This window comes from Poecilia latipinna, unplaced genomic scaffold (genome assembly GCF_001443285.1).
Source record: "Poecilia latipinna isolate Pla-1442-1.1 unplaced genomic scaffold, P_latipinna-1.0 Scaffold2022, whole genome shotgun sequence".
NCBI classification, from domain to species: Eukaryota; Metazoa; Chordata; class Actinopteri; order Cyprinodontiformes; family Poeciliidae; genus Poecilia; species Poecilia latipinna.
In genome coordinates this window covers 135,586-152,495 of record NW_015114638.1, presented here as the reverse complement: position 1 = coordinate 152,495, position 16,910 = coordinate 135,586, and the positions used below count along the sequence as shown (strand labels likewise).

Genomic DNA, 16,910 nt, shown 5'->3' with positions numbered 1-16,910 from the left:
TCCATTATTAAATCTACTCTACTTAAGTACAGATACACGAAAGTTGTACTTAAGTACAGTAACGAAGTACTTGTACTTCGTTACTTCCCACCACTGCTGTCGGTGCAAGAAACAATTCACTGTGTTTGACTACGGAAGACCATAAGTGCCTCAAATCACCATTTCAACCAAATGTCTGGTTATAAAGTCACACAAAAAAACATGGGTTTATGAATTAGGATGCTGTAAAATATGGCAAAAATCCCTTCAATCATATGTAAAAAGTGGTGCTCAATGATTTGAAAAAACGCCTTAATTTTCACCGTTCAGAAGACAATTTAAAGTAACTTTACGGCATCCTAAGACATACACCAACTGATATAAATTTGTTATAAAAGGATTACTGATTGCACTTTAAAAATTAGGTATCTTTATGTTATTAAAGGTAAAGTTTAAACAATAATGATTTCCTGGTTAATGTCAAGTTGTCATAACAAAGACATTTTGAATAATGTCAACTTTGTATTAAAAGTGTCATAATTTACTGAATGACGCTTTATGACAACAGTCATAAATATTCATAAAGGCTTATTCATGTTCATGACATGTGTTATTCAACCCCCTTCAAATAAAGTGTTACCACATTTTTTTGACTTTATCCAGATGTGATGCAAAGTAGAGATATGAAATATCATATTTTGTGGTATTGTTGTGGAAACAATAAAAGTGATGATTAAACCATTCATGTTATAAAACAATGAAACTTATTTTACAGGGTAATAAAACATAGGGAACATTTATTTTCTTTTTTAAACGTTCATTTGCGCCAATTTTACAAAATGTCCTTATTCAAAATAAACAAAGCAGGTGAAACTACAGTTTTTGCAGGTTATCAACAGAAACAGAAAATATGGACCAGAGAAAAATAACTACTGTAGATACCAAAAAATAATTTCTGGTTTTTTACAGCACCTCAAAACAAAATTAAATGAAACTAAATAAAAAAATGTTTAATTGTTCTTCTGGATATTAACTTTGAATTGTGTTTTTATTAAAGCAAAACTTTTAGAAAAGTTTATTTATAGAAAACTTTTCATTCACAAGTTAATTCAGAGATTTCCAGAAAACTAAAGGTGCAAGGTTAAAGAAAATTACATTAAAAGAACATTTAAATATAAAAGGAAATAAATATATATATATATGTAAAACAAAAAAAGTGACTGAAAATTTAAATTAAAATGAACAGATAATATATGGATACAATTATTATTTTTTTGTTTAGTAGTTTTCTCTTTTCGTGATTTAATTCAATCAAATTCAATTGTTATTCTCAGCATAAACAGTTTAGAGAATAGATACATAGTCAGTATCTATTCTCTTTACTTAGCTTTCAACACCAGTGGGATTTAGTTTTAAATTGTATGTTTTTGTTTTTAAACTGTTTTTAAATTACTTTTATTATGTTGTGTTCTTAAATTGTACAGCACTTTGTATCAACTATGGTTGTTTTAAAGTGCTTTATAAATAAAGTTGGTATGGTAAAGTTGGTATGGTAGTGCTTTTTTTTGCTTCATAAGTTTAAATATCTAGTTAAGATATTTTTTTATCTACTCATTAATTTTCAGTGCATTTACTGAAGAATGCGACTAAATAAGTGAGGCTGTTTGATAATAAAATTATATTTCAAACATGAAAGAAGCAAAGTGATGTAGTAGAAAACTGATTGGTTACTGACAGAAAATACTAAAATAATACAAAGGAAGTTTTTTCAATGAGAATCTGATAAGGAAATGGAGAAACTTCCAGTCGCGGACCGTCATTCATTGTTGCGTTGCCAGTTTTTATTCGCCACATTACGAGATGTCTTGATCAGATAACCTGTTGTTGTCTTGATCCTTTTGTTCTTTTGAGAAATGGGTCATTACCTGATCGTAAGTGTGCGGTGAATTGCCCCCTTCGGAGGTCAGGTGACTCCAAATACAAAGGGGGCCAGTCTTTACACCTTCGCCACACTTATCTTTGTTCTGAAGTACGAATTGTTTCTAAACAAAAACCTTGCTGTTGATAGTGTGAAGATAAGATGAGGGGATGATTAAACCCCTCAACTATTGGCTGCCAGAGGAGGTTGTGGCTTATAAATCACCACACAGGGGCGTGACTAGACTTTTCTTTCTATGGGGGCCCAGCAGCAAAAACTGCAGGAGGTTGGCCCAATAAAAATTTTATCTAAAAGTGCTGCAGTATTAGATCACAATAAAAACATACAGTTCTGGAAAAAACTAAGAGCCCACTGCACTGAACCTTGATGAAAACCTCCTTGTTATTCCAACAGATATTGGTTTCTGAACTCTTCATGAGTTAAAATATTGGTATTGCTGTTTCTAAATGAATATTAACTTGTTTTCTTTGCATTATTTGAGCTCTGAAAGCACTGAATCTTTTTTGTTATTTGGCCATTTGTCATTTTCTGCAAATAAATAGAAAATGTTTGCTTGGAATTTTGGAGACATTGTCAGTAGTTCACAGAATTAATAAAACGATAATTTTACTCAAACATAGACCTATAAACAGTAAAGTCAGAGAACTGATCATTTTAAGTGGTAATTTTTTCAAGAGCTGTATATTCAAAAAATATTGTTACTTAAACTCGTGTTAACACAGAAATTATAACTTCTTATTTCCTGTTCAACTCTTTAAAAGTCACTGCAGATGAGTTAGAATGGTTAAAAACTAGTTGAAGTTTTAAATGCTACACAGTCGCTAATGTTTGACCGTAACGTGTGTAATGCACCAGTTTGATGCAATGAAGCTTACCAGAAACTGCTTGTGCAGTAAAGAATCAAGCAGAGTAAAGCTACGATCCAAACAAGATGGCTGTTGATGTTAAATGAATCTTAAGAAACGTGGTCAACACAGACTGAACGGCTTCGTTCACTTCCTTCGTTGCCATTGCTAAGACAACAGGCAGACTACAGTCGATGTCATCACAAAATTTCTTTTGTTCGCTGATAGGCCGGGTAAAAATCCTGCTAGAGGAATCCAAGTAGATGGGAGAAAGCCCAGACTGTCTATGACGTCAGATTTTAATCAAGTGGAACTCCTGAGGAAATGAGAGATTTCTACAAGTTTCTATTGTAACAATTTTTTGAAGGGTGCATTAGACTGACATGACATATCATAAACATAACACCCGAACATAAATATGAAGGAGTCTTCATGAATGTTTATGACTGCTGTCATAAAGTGTCATTCAGTAAATAACATTTTTAAAGCAAAGTTGCATAAAAAGTCCTTTAACTGTGCCAACTTTGCATTACTTGATTAATAATACAAAGTTGCAAATAATGCCACTTTGCTTTTGAAGCAAAAGTTGCGTCAAAAACTTTGTTTGAAACAAACTTTGAAACTTGCTTCAAAGTTTTAATGTAACTTTGAAGCAAAATTGCATTAAAAGTCCTTTAAGAGTGTCAATTTTGCATTTGATAAATAATGACACTTTTGAAGCAAAGTTGCATTAAAACTTGCAATAAAGGGTCAACTTTGCATAAAAAGTGTCATTATTTTCCAAATGACACTTCATGACTAACATTATAAACATTCATGAAGACTCTTTCATTTTCATGAAAGGTGTTATGTCAGGTTAATGACGGTGTCATGAACCCCTCTTCAAATTAAGCATTACCAACTTCTGCTCCTGGAACTAGCTAATCAGTGTCTGCGTTGCAGAAACGCCCTCTTTACGTCTACCCATCGCCTCGCCTTGCTGCTGTGATCGTCATGATTATAAAAGCACAAACTCTTCCTCCACTCATGATCACACCAGTACGACCCTAAGCATGTGGACGCTCCTCCTTCTGTGTGTCCTGTTGGGGGTGTTGGGGTCAGAGGGCGCCCAGCCCGCGGACGGCCAGCAGCTCCAGATCCTGAACTGCCCGCCCTGTGAGCGGATCCACTGCTCCTCCAGGCGGGCGCTGAGGCTCCAGTGCAAAGGCGGCGTGACGACGGGCGTCTGCGGCTGCTGCCCCGTGTGCGCCCGGACGGAGGGGGAGAGCTGTGGCGGGAACTGGGACTACCTGGGGAAGTGTGATGAGGGGCTGGTGTGTGTTTCTCAGGAGGCTGTGGCTGACAAACCAAACGCAGAAACTAAAGGCATCTGTAAGGCAGGTGAGCTCAACATGGAAACTCTTTAATATTTAATCAAAATATATATTAAAAAAACAGGTTCAACTGTATTGATTTAGCATTATTCTAGTTCGCAATAAATCATTTAATCGCATAATAAATTAAAACAAGCTAAAAACTTTCAACTTGCATCATTTATTGTTTCTACTAAAATCTGGATGGTAAAAGTCTCCAGTCTGGTGTTTTGGTCTCAACTGGGTCGTTTTTTCAGGGACAACTTTGTTTACAGAGACTTTATAAATAGTTTTATTTGTTGTGTCTGCAACAAACTTGAAAATTGTCTCAAAACAACAATATTACATTATTGTTTATGACAATAACTTCTGGGACAATTTATCATCCAGCAAAATTTGTTATTTTGAAATTTTGCTTTACATGCATTTGAGCAGAGCTGAGCGGATCAATCCAAAATATCAATAATATCGATATCAAGTCAGTATCAGTATCAGATCAATACTAATGTGATAGATCAATACTTTAGTCTCAGATTCTTTCTTGAAATTTTGTTTTATTTTTTCATCATAGCTCCTCAACTTTACCTGAAAAAAAATTGTTGCAATGATAATTTTTTGCATTTTATTTACAAATAATTTACACAAATCATGTAAATGTGTGATTAAAGTGTTTAGTAGAAACTTTGTCTAAATTCTGTGCTGTTTGATAAAAATAATAATTGAAAGAAAAAACCACCACAACATATAAATATCAGAAGTTTGATAATAATAAGTATTGGTAGTGACCCAGTATTTGATATTGGATCAGTACCAAAATATGCACACTTCTTCTTCTGCTGCCCCCCAATGAAAACACAAGAGTTTATCTTAGATGGAAATGGATAGAAACAGTAGAAACAGAAACATGGCGCCATTCTGCTGCACACTCTGATGCATTTGATCTCTGTTAGGGTTTGCAATGGGAACGGAGCCAATATGGTAAACCGCGTTTAAGAGCTGTGAGACTGTTAGCGCAGCCAACGGTTCCTTTGATCCAAAAGGTTTCCGCTTACATAATTGTCCCTCTTATCTGTCCATGATGAAAAGAAGTGTCACCGCCACTGATACGGCCTGATGTCAGGCATCCTGCGAGAGGCGCTTTTCATGTTTGGCTGTACAGAACCCAACAGATTATTAATATTTTATTTTTTTCAGTGATTGAAACCCTCAACCCAGAGAGCTGCAGCCCAGATTGCACCAAGGAGTTCTGTCAGGCCAATCCTTCTGCAATCTGCTCCGCCAGGTGACCACACAAAAATCCACATTAACTTCTTATTTATCGTCAGGTTTCTGGTTTAAAACCGTTTTCCTAATTCCTGTTTCTGCAGGTTTGCATCTCTGGACAAGAAGGAATGTCAGGGTTCCTGCCAGCACACTACCTGCTCAAGCTGCATCGTGCTGAAGGGTCCGTCCTGCCCCCAAAGCTGCGCCGCGTCCGATTCCGCCTGCCTGCACCGCTTCGGCAGGTGTGTGCACAATCACCTGAGAGCTCATCCCGCCTGCAGCAGTGACGTACAGGTGAGTCAACACCAGAACAGCAGCAGCAACCAGGGTTGCACCGATAAATCAGCACCGATTTCCTGAAGTTTGGGAAATCAGTGATCAAAAGATACTTGAAGCCGATCTTATCTACACTGCAAAAACACAAAACCTTACCAAGTAATTTTGGTGTACTTTCTAGAGGAAATATCTTAGTACAATTTAAATAAGAGAAAAACTAACTTCAAGTACCTTTTCAGTAAGATATAGAGGCTTGTTTAAAGTAAATCATTTTTACCTTATTTCCTTATTATTGATGAAAATACACTAGTTTCACTGGCAGATAAATTAATTCATAACATTGTAATAATTTGTAACAATGTCTTCTTATAGTGAAATAATCTGCCAATGGAACAAGTGTATTTTTATCAATAATACGGAATTATTTAAACAAGCCTCTACATCAGTGGTCCCCAAACTACGGCCCACGGGCCGGATACAGCCCGCCTCCACATTTGGTCCGGCCCTCTGAACAATACTAAAGAGCATTCAGATTTTTTTTTCATATACCATATTTTCTGGACTACAAGCAGGGGGATCTTTAGCAGGAAGTGAATCATTGGAAGTCAAAATTGCCCATTAAAATGGAATTAGGTTTTAATAGGGAATTGAAATTTGAGAATGTTGTTGATCAGTTAAATAGTATTGAGGGGAAAAAGATTTTATTTTATTATTATTTTTTTTTAATAATAATACTGGGATCATTATGAGAATTTGAGGTATAGATATTAGGATCCAGTAGATGGCAGTAGTGCAACAATAATGGATGCAAGCTGCTGTTGAAATCTAAAGAAGAAGAAGAAGCAGAGGAAAGCGCCCATTTTCATTTAGCACATGCTAGTAGCAGACACCAAAGGATCAGCACCTTTACTGTTACAGTTACCGTTCGGAAACTACCGTAATCAGTTCAGTTAAATCTAAACTTGGCAACTTTTTCTTTTTCAACCGTAATAAATGTGATATTAAATTGACCTGTAATGACTCAAATTTTGGGTGTGTGCTTTCTGGAAGACAATACATTTTTACATTTAGGCACTCCTGCAATCGTCACACTTTTTCTGTTACAAACTGACTCCAGCCCCCCAGCAGAGAAGGGAAAAGTTATGTGGCCCTCACAGGAAAAAGTTTGGGGACCCCTGCTCTACATCTTACTGAAAAGTTACTCGAAGTTAGTTTTTCTCTTATTTAAATTGTACTAAGATATTTCCTCCAGAAACTAGACCAAAATTACTTAGTAAGATTTTGTGTTTTTGCAGTGTAGATAAGATCTACATTGCAGTTAACCATAGTCACCCAACTGTTATCAACTGAGCAACTTTCTTGCAATACTTAGTAACATTTAGCACATTTAGCCTGTGAAGTTTTTGGTAGAAAAACAATAAATCATGCAAATAGAAATTATTCCGCTTGTTTTAATTTATCATGTGATTAATTGATAAATTGCTTATTGCGACAGGCCTAACTGGTCATCAGTGAGCTTCCAGAAAACTGCAATCGGTGCACCCCAAGCAACAACATAAACCTGTATTTAATTATTGTTTTATTAAAACATGCCTGTTGTGCTTTATTCTCTATAGAACAACACCGAGGGGAATTTAGTGTGTTTGGTGCCGGACTGTTTACACCCAAACCCACGGCTGTAAACCCACAAAACACAAGGATTTGATGGAAACCACAGAATAATGTAGCAAAATGGGAAAAAATGGCAGCTATTTTCCTAATGTCGGTAGCTTGAAAATACTTTATGCGATCTTATTTTATGATGTAAGCTGTAAATATGTAATCTGGCAGTTTGTAAAATAAACTTTGTGTAAATTTTTTCTAAATAAACATCCAAGAGATACTCAACTGTCTGGTTTAATTGGTCATCCTGGATTTACAGTACTCAGAGTTTGACTTCCTGTTTACCCTTTGTGTTGCATGTTGAAAATGTACTGTGCAGTTCAATAAACTTCACTGACTTTAAGAGAGGTTTGTGGAATCAACTAAGGCACTCATTCTATGGTTACCTAGCAACTCACTCATTCTATGGTTACCTAGCAACAGCCTGTTGAGAAACTGGCCCAGCTGTGCCTCATAACTGCTCAAAAATAAACAGCTGGGTGTGAAAACTGTGGATAAAATAGGAAAATCTGTCACCAGTTTAGCAGTATTTCAGATATTTATAACAAAAAAAAATCAATATTGATATTGACTGATATGAAATGCTTTTATCAATTGTGGTATGTTCTTCAGCCCTATGTACTATGTTAATGGAGTCTAATTATCTAAGGCTGGATTTTGTTTTTAAATTAAAAAAAGCATAACTTACACTTTAAGTTGTGCAAAGTTTGTGCATACCAATACTAGGCCTGTCACAATAAACAATAAAACAATTAATCGGATGATCAATTTAAAGAAACTCAGTAATTTTCATTTGCTTGATTTATAGTTTTTCTCATTTCTCTCTCTTCTTTACCAAAAACTGAATGATAAAAGTCTTCAGTCTGGTGCTTTGGTCTCAACTGTCCCTTTTTGGACAGATAAGTTTGCTTACAGAGACTTCATGATTCATTTTATTAATTGTTTCTGTTGTTTTCTTTATTTATTTTTGGGTATTTCAAATGTCTTACAGTTCAGTGTTTAAATATTAATTAGAATTTAAAGTTTATTGATCTTTGAGAATGCTGTTATTACTATTATGTTACTTGAAAATGATCTTAAAACAACAATATTATCGTTTATTGCAATAATTTCAGGGACAATTTATCATCTAGCAAAATATGTGATTGTGACAGGCCTAAATAATACAACCAGCTTATTGCAGAATATTGATTTTGTTTGCTGAATTGTAAAGGATAAGATGCATAAGGACTTTTTATTAATATCAAAAACTTGCCTTTTAAACATCTTAAAGTCACATGTTTATAACAATGACAGGGTTTTCTAAGGCTTTCACAGTCAGATAATGGAACAATATGAATAAAGACATTTTGTGTAATTATTACAAAATAGAAATACTACCCAGTTCTTTCTGGATCCTCTATCCACTATAAGTAATTTTACTGAGTGGTAAATGAGCATGTTTCAACCAAAAATTCACCAGACACACCTGCAGTTTTTTTAAAAGCTTCATAAGTTATATATTGAAGGAACCAGATTTGGACAAATGATTCTTTTGTTAGTTTGTAATTTTCTTATTGATATGAGTTGTTTTCATTTTGGTTTTTAAAATACAACATTTTCTACATAACTTTATATTTTGGTCTGTCTGATATGTAACTTTCAAACAATATCAGTTATTCATTACTTGAGCAGCCCTTTTACCAAATACTTTTTTTTACTCTTATTTGAACAATTTTTTACTTTTACTTGAGTAAAAATATGTTATAGTACTCTCACTTGGGTACAATTTTTGATGACTCTACCCCTGCTAACCATAATAATCTGATATATTGTGTCGCAAACAAGCAGAAGAGAGACATTTACACCCTTGCTTCTGCTTCCTTTGTTTCCAAAGACAAGTGAACCTTGAATAAATGGAGAATTAAAACTTAGAGTCAAACAATAACAATGTTATGCAGGTTTAGAAACAAACTAAAGTAAATCGATTGATCTAGCGTTTCCCATTTTGTTTTAGACAGTTATAGTTAAGATCAAAAGCAAGTCCCCTCTACCATGGCTGCCCCCCTCACAGGTTGTAGTTATTGAATAACAGATGGTTTATGAGGCAGCAATAATGAGGAAAGGGACTGAAGTGTGGACCAACAATGGGTATTTGTTCTCTGGCCTTCAAAAGTGAGCAGCTTCTGCAGGAGAGAGGAAGTTTTATCTGAAGGATTTCGCAATAAGGAATTAGCTTTAAAGCCAAAACAAAGGCCTGCACTTGCTTTCATCTTCATTTAACTGGGCACACACTTTCGTCTGTTGATTTCATATTATCATCCAGTATTTAGTAGGGATTTAAAAAAAATAAAGCCACGAAATGAGAAATAAGCCAACAAAACAGTTTTTTTTAAACTCAGATTTATCTTATTATTGTTTGCAGAAATCAGCTTTTTTTTCTTTATCTAGCTGATTAGCTTCTGTTAATGCGTATCATTTTATCAGCTATTAGGGCGAAGAGACCTGCCATCAAAGCGGGCCGCCTACGATATCAATCCCACTTATCAGTCTCACTTTTTTTACTGACACAAAACACCTGATAGCGCAGCACCGTCTGTGTGCCAGCTGTAATTAATGAGTGACCCATGTTAGCATTTGAACGCAACACAAAACCAGACAATACAGGGTTTCACCGACTCAAACTTAAGACTTTTTAAGACCTTCATAAATCATAATGAATGAAATATAAGATTTTTATCGCAACAAATGTACAATATATGTACATATATTTATATATTTTAAATTTACACTTACCCATGAAAGATGTAAAATAATTTAGCTAGCTAACTAGCTAGCAAGGAATTAGCGGGTGTCGCAGCCGTCTTCGATCGCAACGAAGATGTGCGCGTGACAGAAAAGTCCCGCGAGAGAAAAAAAAGAAATCAATTACGTCACCCACCTTTTTTTTTTAACAAAAGTAAAGAATAAAAGCCGACTCTGGCCATTATTTTAGAAAGGCAACAGTATGCGAGATTTACGACGCAGTATAGCTACACTGATGAAAAATAAAAAGCAAAAATTACCAGAATAAAATTCCAAAATTATGAGAAAGTGATACTATTATGAGAATAAAGTCGTACGATAATAAAGTCAAAATAATACAAGAACATATTCATAATAATTGGAAAAAAGTCACGCGGAGGATAGTCATATTCTATATAACTATTTAGAGAAGTAATTATCGATTATTTCGAGAATAAAATCAAAATGATAGAACAAAAAGTCATGTAGAAAGTCATAATTTTAGAAAAAATAGAATTGCAAGAATAGTCATATTATGATTATTCTCATAATACGATTTTATTGACATTCTCATATGACTTTATTTTCGTACTACTTTATTCTTGCAATACTCTGACTTTATTCTCATAATTTTATATATTTTTTATTTTCTTAGCATGACAACAAATTGTAAGACCTCTGAATAATGTATTTAAATAAATTTTTAAAAAATAATTTAAGACATTTTAAGGCCATAATTTTATATAAAATTTTAAGGATACGGTGACACCGTGTAATAAAAAACTACCAACTATGTCCTTACTCAGACTTCAGAATAATTTAGCAATACTTAAATGTCTTTCTGTTCTATACAAATGTCCTTTCTTGCAGCAATTTGGCAAATGTAGAAGCAACACCATTCAAACTTAGTCTATGCAATGTTTTTATTGAAGATAAATGCAAATGTCCAGTTTTTAAGTTTCAAAATAGAATCTTTAAATTATTCATTAAACCACAGAAATTACAGTTAAAACATTGCAGACCTTTATTAAAATACAGAGCAGCCTCAACAGGATTAATACAGAACAGGGTGCTATAACTGCAATTTAAAAGATCCTGGATAACAGTAAACAAGAGCATTTTTACAGTAGAGGAGTAGAGTTAAAAGGTGCATAAAACATAATCATAGCTCAGGTCTGCAACTCGGCATCTGATCAGAAAAGGCACTGCAGATAATAAGTAGCTGAGGCGTCCCTAATGCTGTCCGGTCACCTAAATAGTCTGTTCCAGAAAGATACGAACGAGGTGGAGTTAAAGGCACCGATGAAAATGAGGAGCAGGAGATAGAGACTCATCATAATGGCAAAATGGTGTCTGAGGAGCCACGACCTGCTGCGGGAATGCCTGACGAAAAACAAACAAGAAACAGTGGTGAATGATGTCTTACTCTATTCATTTTGATTATTTCAGATGAGTTAAAGTAGATTTCTGCACATCTTACTGGAATTGAGATCTGAACCTCTTACCTGGCCAGGTGTTTCCCCTGAGAATACACAAGCAGATACTTGACTCGTAGAAGCTGATTGTTGGTGACTATAAAGTATTTCTGCGGAACGTCGCCCCCTTCGCTGTTCTTGGCTCGTGAGCGCTGCCTGTCGATGGCATCAGAATCTGAAATGGCAAACAAATAGCAAGCAGCCATTAGCAAAGTTACTGCTGCTTGAAGTGCACCGATTGCAGTTTTTTGGCCGATCTCCGATCACAGATCTTCAAAAATCCTGACCTGCTGATTCCGAGTTTTTGCACTGCCAATTTTTTTGTCTGAAATGCCACTAATTATAGAAAAAAAAGTCGCAGAGTTTGCAAAAGTGGGGTAACTGTTGTTAATTGCAAATGTGCAGACATGAATTGCTGGGCTGGTCTGTTGGTCAAACCTCTCAGAGGAAACCAAAAGAGGACAGTGGTTGATATTTAGACCTTTGCTGAGGTAGATAATCTACCTCTACCTCTGAAAAACTGCACTCTGGATGACCAATGATCTTTGAGAACACATTCTTAAAGATCAATAAACTTTCATTTGTAATGAACATTTAACACCGGAACTGGAAGACATTTTAAATATCCAAAATAAATAAACTAAAGAAATGAAGCAACAAATGAAGTCTCTGTACACAAAACTGTCCTTCAAAAAAATGCTGAGTCGAGTCTAATGCATCAGACTGAAGCTTATCGACATCCAGTTTTTGGTAGAGAAAAGAGAAAAGCAACAAATCATGTAAAAGAAAATTATCAAGCATGTTTTAATTTATCACACTATCAATTGATGTACTGTTTGCTGCGACAGGCTGAGCTAACAGTAAGTCAAGAAACAGCTTTTCATGATTTAATCCAGAGGTTTCCAAACTGTGGGGCGCGCCCCCTAGGGAGGGCGCCGTGCCATTGCGGGAAGCCGTCTGGATGAAAAAAAAAACAAAAACAAAACATGAACGCTGTATGCGCTGGGTTTTTACCTTAGAATGGCCAACTCTCTGTTATTCCTCTGTAAATTTGATACAGTAGAGGCTTCCACACTTCCCATATTTGTGTCCTCTGTCACTTTTATCAGCAGTTAAAACTGTTTAATCCGTTGTTAACATGTGGTAACCTCTTTTTCCGAGCCGCCTTTAAACGCAACATGAGCGCTATGACGCTAGCACTGGGTTTCCACCTGTGAAGGAGACCTGCTGCTGCTGTGCGGAGCTATGTAGGTTTGTGTTAGAATCATGGCAGCAAACCAGCAAAACGCAAAGAACTTTTCACAGTTTTTCCCTCCAAACTAACCGACTGAGTTGAGTAAAGCTGTTGGATGCAGGTAATGTTAGCTAAAAGATGACTAGCTAATATCAATACAGCACCTTAAGCTTAACAAGTAGCTTGTAGGCTACCGATGTTGTCGTCTATGTTCAGCTACGTACATTCATTTTGCCCCCAAAAAAGTGGATTCCCCCCCCACCCTCTCTCACACAGCCATTTGTAATCCATAGGGGGGGGGGCAGAAAATGTTTGGAAACCACTGATTTAATCCATGTTTTGGGAGTCACAAAGCTAGACGCACCTTTTTTCTTCACTTGGCATTTAACGTCTGGATGATCTATGATTTCACACAAGGCAACACAGCTGAGCTGAGGACCCAGGATGCTCTCACGCCAGCCGCTGCTGTGGGGACTGTAGAGGACGGCCATGCTGAGGTCGCTGGTGAGGTACGTCCCCTCTCCAAACACAGAGTTCTGCACGCATCACATCAGGTTGCACATCAGGAATAAATTGTTTCAAAAGATAAATGTGTGGGACTGTAGTAATCTATCGATTATTCTGATGATTGAGTAAATTTTCCCCTTCTTGTTGCTACTTCAGCTTGTAAAATAAATATATGAGAAAATTAACTTATAATGAGCAATTCAGTTCTTTCTTTTAATAAAATATAATACAATTAAAAAACACCACTTTTGAAGTATGATTTTTTTTAAAGTGATGAGAAATAAAATGTTTCACTTTAACTTTTGAAAATTGAAAAGTGAGTTTAAATTGAAACCGACTTTTATGTAAAATTCCCTTTGATTCTAGTTTATGATGGCGTATAAAGGCCTTTAGTATAGAGGAGTAAATTTCCAGAAAAAATATTAGAAATTTTTAGATTAAGCTCAAAAATCTGAAAACTTTCTGTGTTTGAAAAGTTGAAAGTTTGCTAGAAAAAAAAGCTAATCATCAAAAATTTGATGATTGACCTTTTTCAGCTTGAAAAGTTGAAAATTTGCCAGAAAAAAAAGAATTTAGATAAAGTTCAGAAATTTCAGAGTAAAAAATTCAGAAATTTCCCAGATTTTTCTAGCAAATTTCTGAGATTTCCTAGCAAATTTACAACTCTTCAAACTCTAAAATGTCCTTGTTCTAAGCAGAAAATTTCTGAAATTTTTTGACAGAAATTTACTCCATTACTACTTTTTTTCTATTCATCGACAACTCATTTGTGGAAAAAAAAATCCTCCTGCCGTCGTGCTAAATAGCAAATCAAAATTTAACAAAATTTAAAAAACTGTAATCTTTTGACGAATTGTTGCATTCCTAGACGCGTGTAGTATTTTTTATTTTTAAAGATCAGACCTTGTTGAGGTGACAGTGCAGCCCGTTGTGAATGATTGAATGAAAGTTCTCCAAGCGGCTCCCGTGGAATGCGTAGAAAACTTCTCGTCCTTCTCTCATCTTCTCAAACCGAGTGTTAAAGTGATCAGGGTACTCCAGCTCAAACAGGAAGTCTGGTACCGGTACAGAAACCCCCTCGTTTTCTGTCAGCTTGCAGAGTTTGGCGTGCTACAGATCAAATATGACACAGGATGAATACAAGTGGGAAAATAGAATATGATGCGTGTTTATGTGTAATTACAGCCCTGTACCTCATCTTTTTGCAGCGTCTTCACAGCGAAGCTCTTTGAGGAAAGAATCCAGTGTACGAGGGCCAGATGATGATCTCCTTCTCTGGGCCTTAACCGCACCAAATCTCTCACACCAGGCAGAGAGTTCACATCTGCCAACTGAAGAACAAAACAAACATTCTTTAGCATATTAACACAAAAGCTCAAAACGTGGCCGTGGCAGCTAGAATGGCACTTCCGGTATCACCTGCCGCGGCTGCCGGTGGACCTGCTGCAGCTCAGTAGAGGCAGCTTCCAGCTTTGGTGACACGGCTTCTGTGTCAGATTGAATACTGAATATGTATAACGTGATTTCAAACAAATAAAAATAACATGATTTCGAACAAATAAAAATAAAAATAGAATACATATACATACAAAAGCTGTGGCATCTGACACCAAATCAGTGGCAGCTGTATGTATATGTATATATTCTGGGGGGTTTTATATTTATTTGTTTGAAATAAAATGATTCATATTCTATATGCAACATGACACAGAAGCCGTGGCATGTCACTGAAGCTGGAAGCTGCCACTACTAAGCTGTGGCAGGTGACACCAGAAGTGCCACTATTTTTTCTTCACTAAATAAAATTACTAAAATGAGTAGTTCAGTGTTATTTTATTAGCATTTCACTATGCTGCATACTATAACATAATGTTTATTAAGATAGGGGTGCAGATGTTAGTGCAATAAACTGTTGTTCATTTTACCTAGTTGGTACATACGTTGTTTCAATGTGCAAAAACAAAACAGTTTCTTTAAAGTTGTTTGGTATTCATGTGCAAGGAGACTGACAGACCAAAATAGCAACATTAGTAGCACATTACTGCCACCAAGTGTTTGCATAAAGTACCGTCATCTCTATAATGTGTGTAGGTATTCCTAATGTAAATAAACTGAAATTGCAGCATTTAAAATTAGATCCCATTAATTAATGAATTAAAAATGTTATGAATTTATTTATGGCAGTATTAACTTTTTCTGTTTTCCTGGTAGTAACTAGTTACATTTACTCAATTACATTTACTTGAGTAACTTTTTGGAAATAATTTACCTAGTATTTTTACTACACTGCACTTTTAACTCTTACTTGAGTACAATTTTTGGGTACTCTGCTCACCTCTGACTAAAGATTAAATCAATTTTTTAAAGATGAACGTTAACATTTAGGACAAACCAGCAACTACATGAGCGTTTCATTGTTTGTAAAGCTCTTACCAGGCCTTCAAAGTCCTTAATGTCACCACTTATGTAGCGAGGAGGGAAGGGTCTGAGCAAAGAGTCCCTCTTGTAGCTCTGTGCAGCAGCCACAAACAGGCTGCAGCGTAGGTCTGCTGCTACGGGGTCTCTGTGCAGACAGGAGCTCACCAGCTCTCTGACAGCCTCAGGTGGCAGAGGTGGCTGCATTCCCAGCACTGAACAAAGAAACACAGGTGATAAGATTCAAACAGGTTTACGCCAAAACAAATGTTCTGTTTTAATGCACGTTATGTTCAATTTTAGGACCCAAATTTAAATTCAGCGTTGTATATAGTCAAAAGTATCAAAGTTAAATTAATTAGGCCTGATTTGTTAACTTTTTCCCTGCTTTTCCTTTAAAGAATTTAAAAAGAAAGTTGTTTCTGCAGGGGTTACTAAACTTTACAATACACCTAGTTCACTTGATAACCTTTATTGAGGTCTAAATTAACTTGTATTCTCAACTTCAAGATCAAATTTGACATAGCAATGAAAACGGAAGCCCACTTATTAAACCATAACATTTAAATTCCGCATTTTTTTGTTTTTGTTTTGTGACTGTGAGCCTTTAAACTACAGGCTAGTTGCTGTAGGGAAGCTAGCTGGCTACGACATAAATATCTTCCATAGCGTATCGATATCTATGACAAATATGAAACATCTAACTCCTGTGTGTTAATTGAAATGTTTAACAATGATTCACTGTGTGGTTAAAAGGCGATATTTCTCATTAATAACTGATCTTACCTGGCTTAAGTCTTCCTCAACTCATAGCACTACAGAACAGGAAAAGCTAACACAATGTTAGCTTGATTTCTGCTGTGTTCAAGTGCAGTACGACCTTTGTGTGTCAGAATTTCACGTTATGAATGAGAGGGAAAATACAACCACAAAATAAAAATAAGTCTTTGTAAAGAAGCTAACTTATAAAACTGAGTTATCTATTCATTACTAAACCCGAATATAGAGATATATAGTAAAATTGGCCGAACATTTTAGGGTTTTCAACCCTTTCCATGACACCAAAGCAGCTGACAGTGGCAGATACGAAGATACTTGAAAGCAGCACATTTGATACACTAATAAAACATATTTCCTTTTACCTGATTTGGTAATATCGGTTTTTTCCCCCTTAATCTTGAAAAATATATTTGTTGTGGC

General features: G+C 35.6%; 2 protein-coding genes across 2 annotated transcripts; one reads left to right on the top strand and one right to left on the bottom strand.

The window, feature by feature from the left end:
- Positions 1-3,523: 3,523 nt before the first annotated feature.
- LOC106935784 (insulin-like growth factor-binding protein 7) lies at positions 3,524-7,731 on the top strand. The gene is made up of 4 exons (XM_015016453.1): positions 3,524-4,143; positions 5,310-5,397; positions 5,483-5,672; positions 7,271-7,731. The coding sequence occupies exons 1-4, from the start codon at positions 3,816-3,818 to the stop codon at positions 7,334-7,336; spliced, it is 672 nt and encodes a 223-aa protein (XP_014871939.1). The 5' UTR covers positions 3,524-3,815; the 3' UTR covers positions 7,337-7,731.
- A 3,348-nt stretch (positions 7,732-11,079) lies between these two features.
- Positions 11,080-16,682, bottom strand: parp16 (poly (ADP-ribose) polymerase family, member 16). Its single transcript, XM_015016470.1, has 7 exons — positions 16,497-16,682; positions 15,729-15,925; positions 14,489-14,626; positions 14,199-14,405; positions 13,153-13,324; positions 11,585-11,729; positions 11,080-11,462 (listed from the first exon to the last, which is right to left on the bottom strand). Exons 2-7 carry the CDS (start codon positions 15,915-15,917, stop codon positions 11,327-11,329), a joined length of 987 nt encoding a protein of 328 aa, XP_014871956.1. The 5' UTR covers positions 15,918-15,925; positions 16,497-16,682; the 3' UTR covers positions 11,080-11,326.
- Positions 16,683-16,910: the final 228 nt, after the last annotated feature.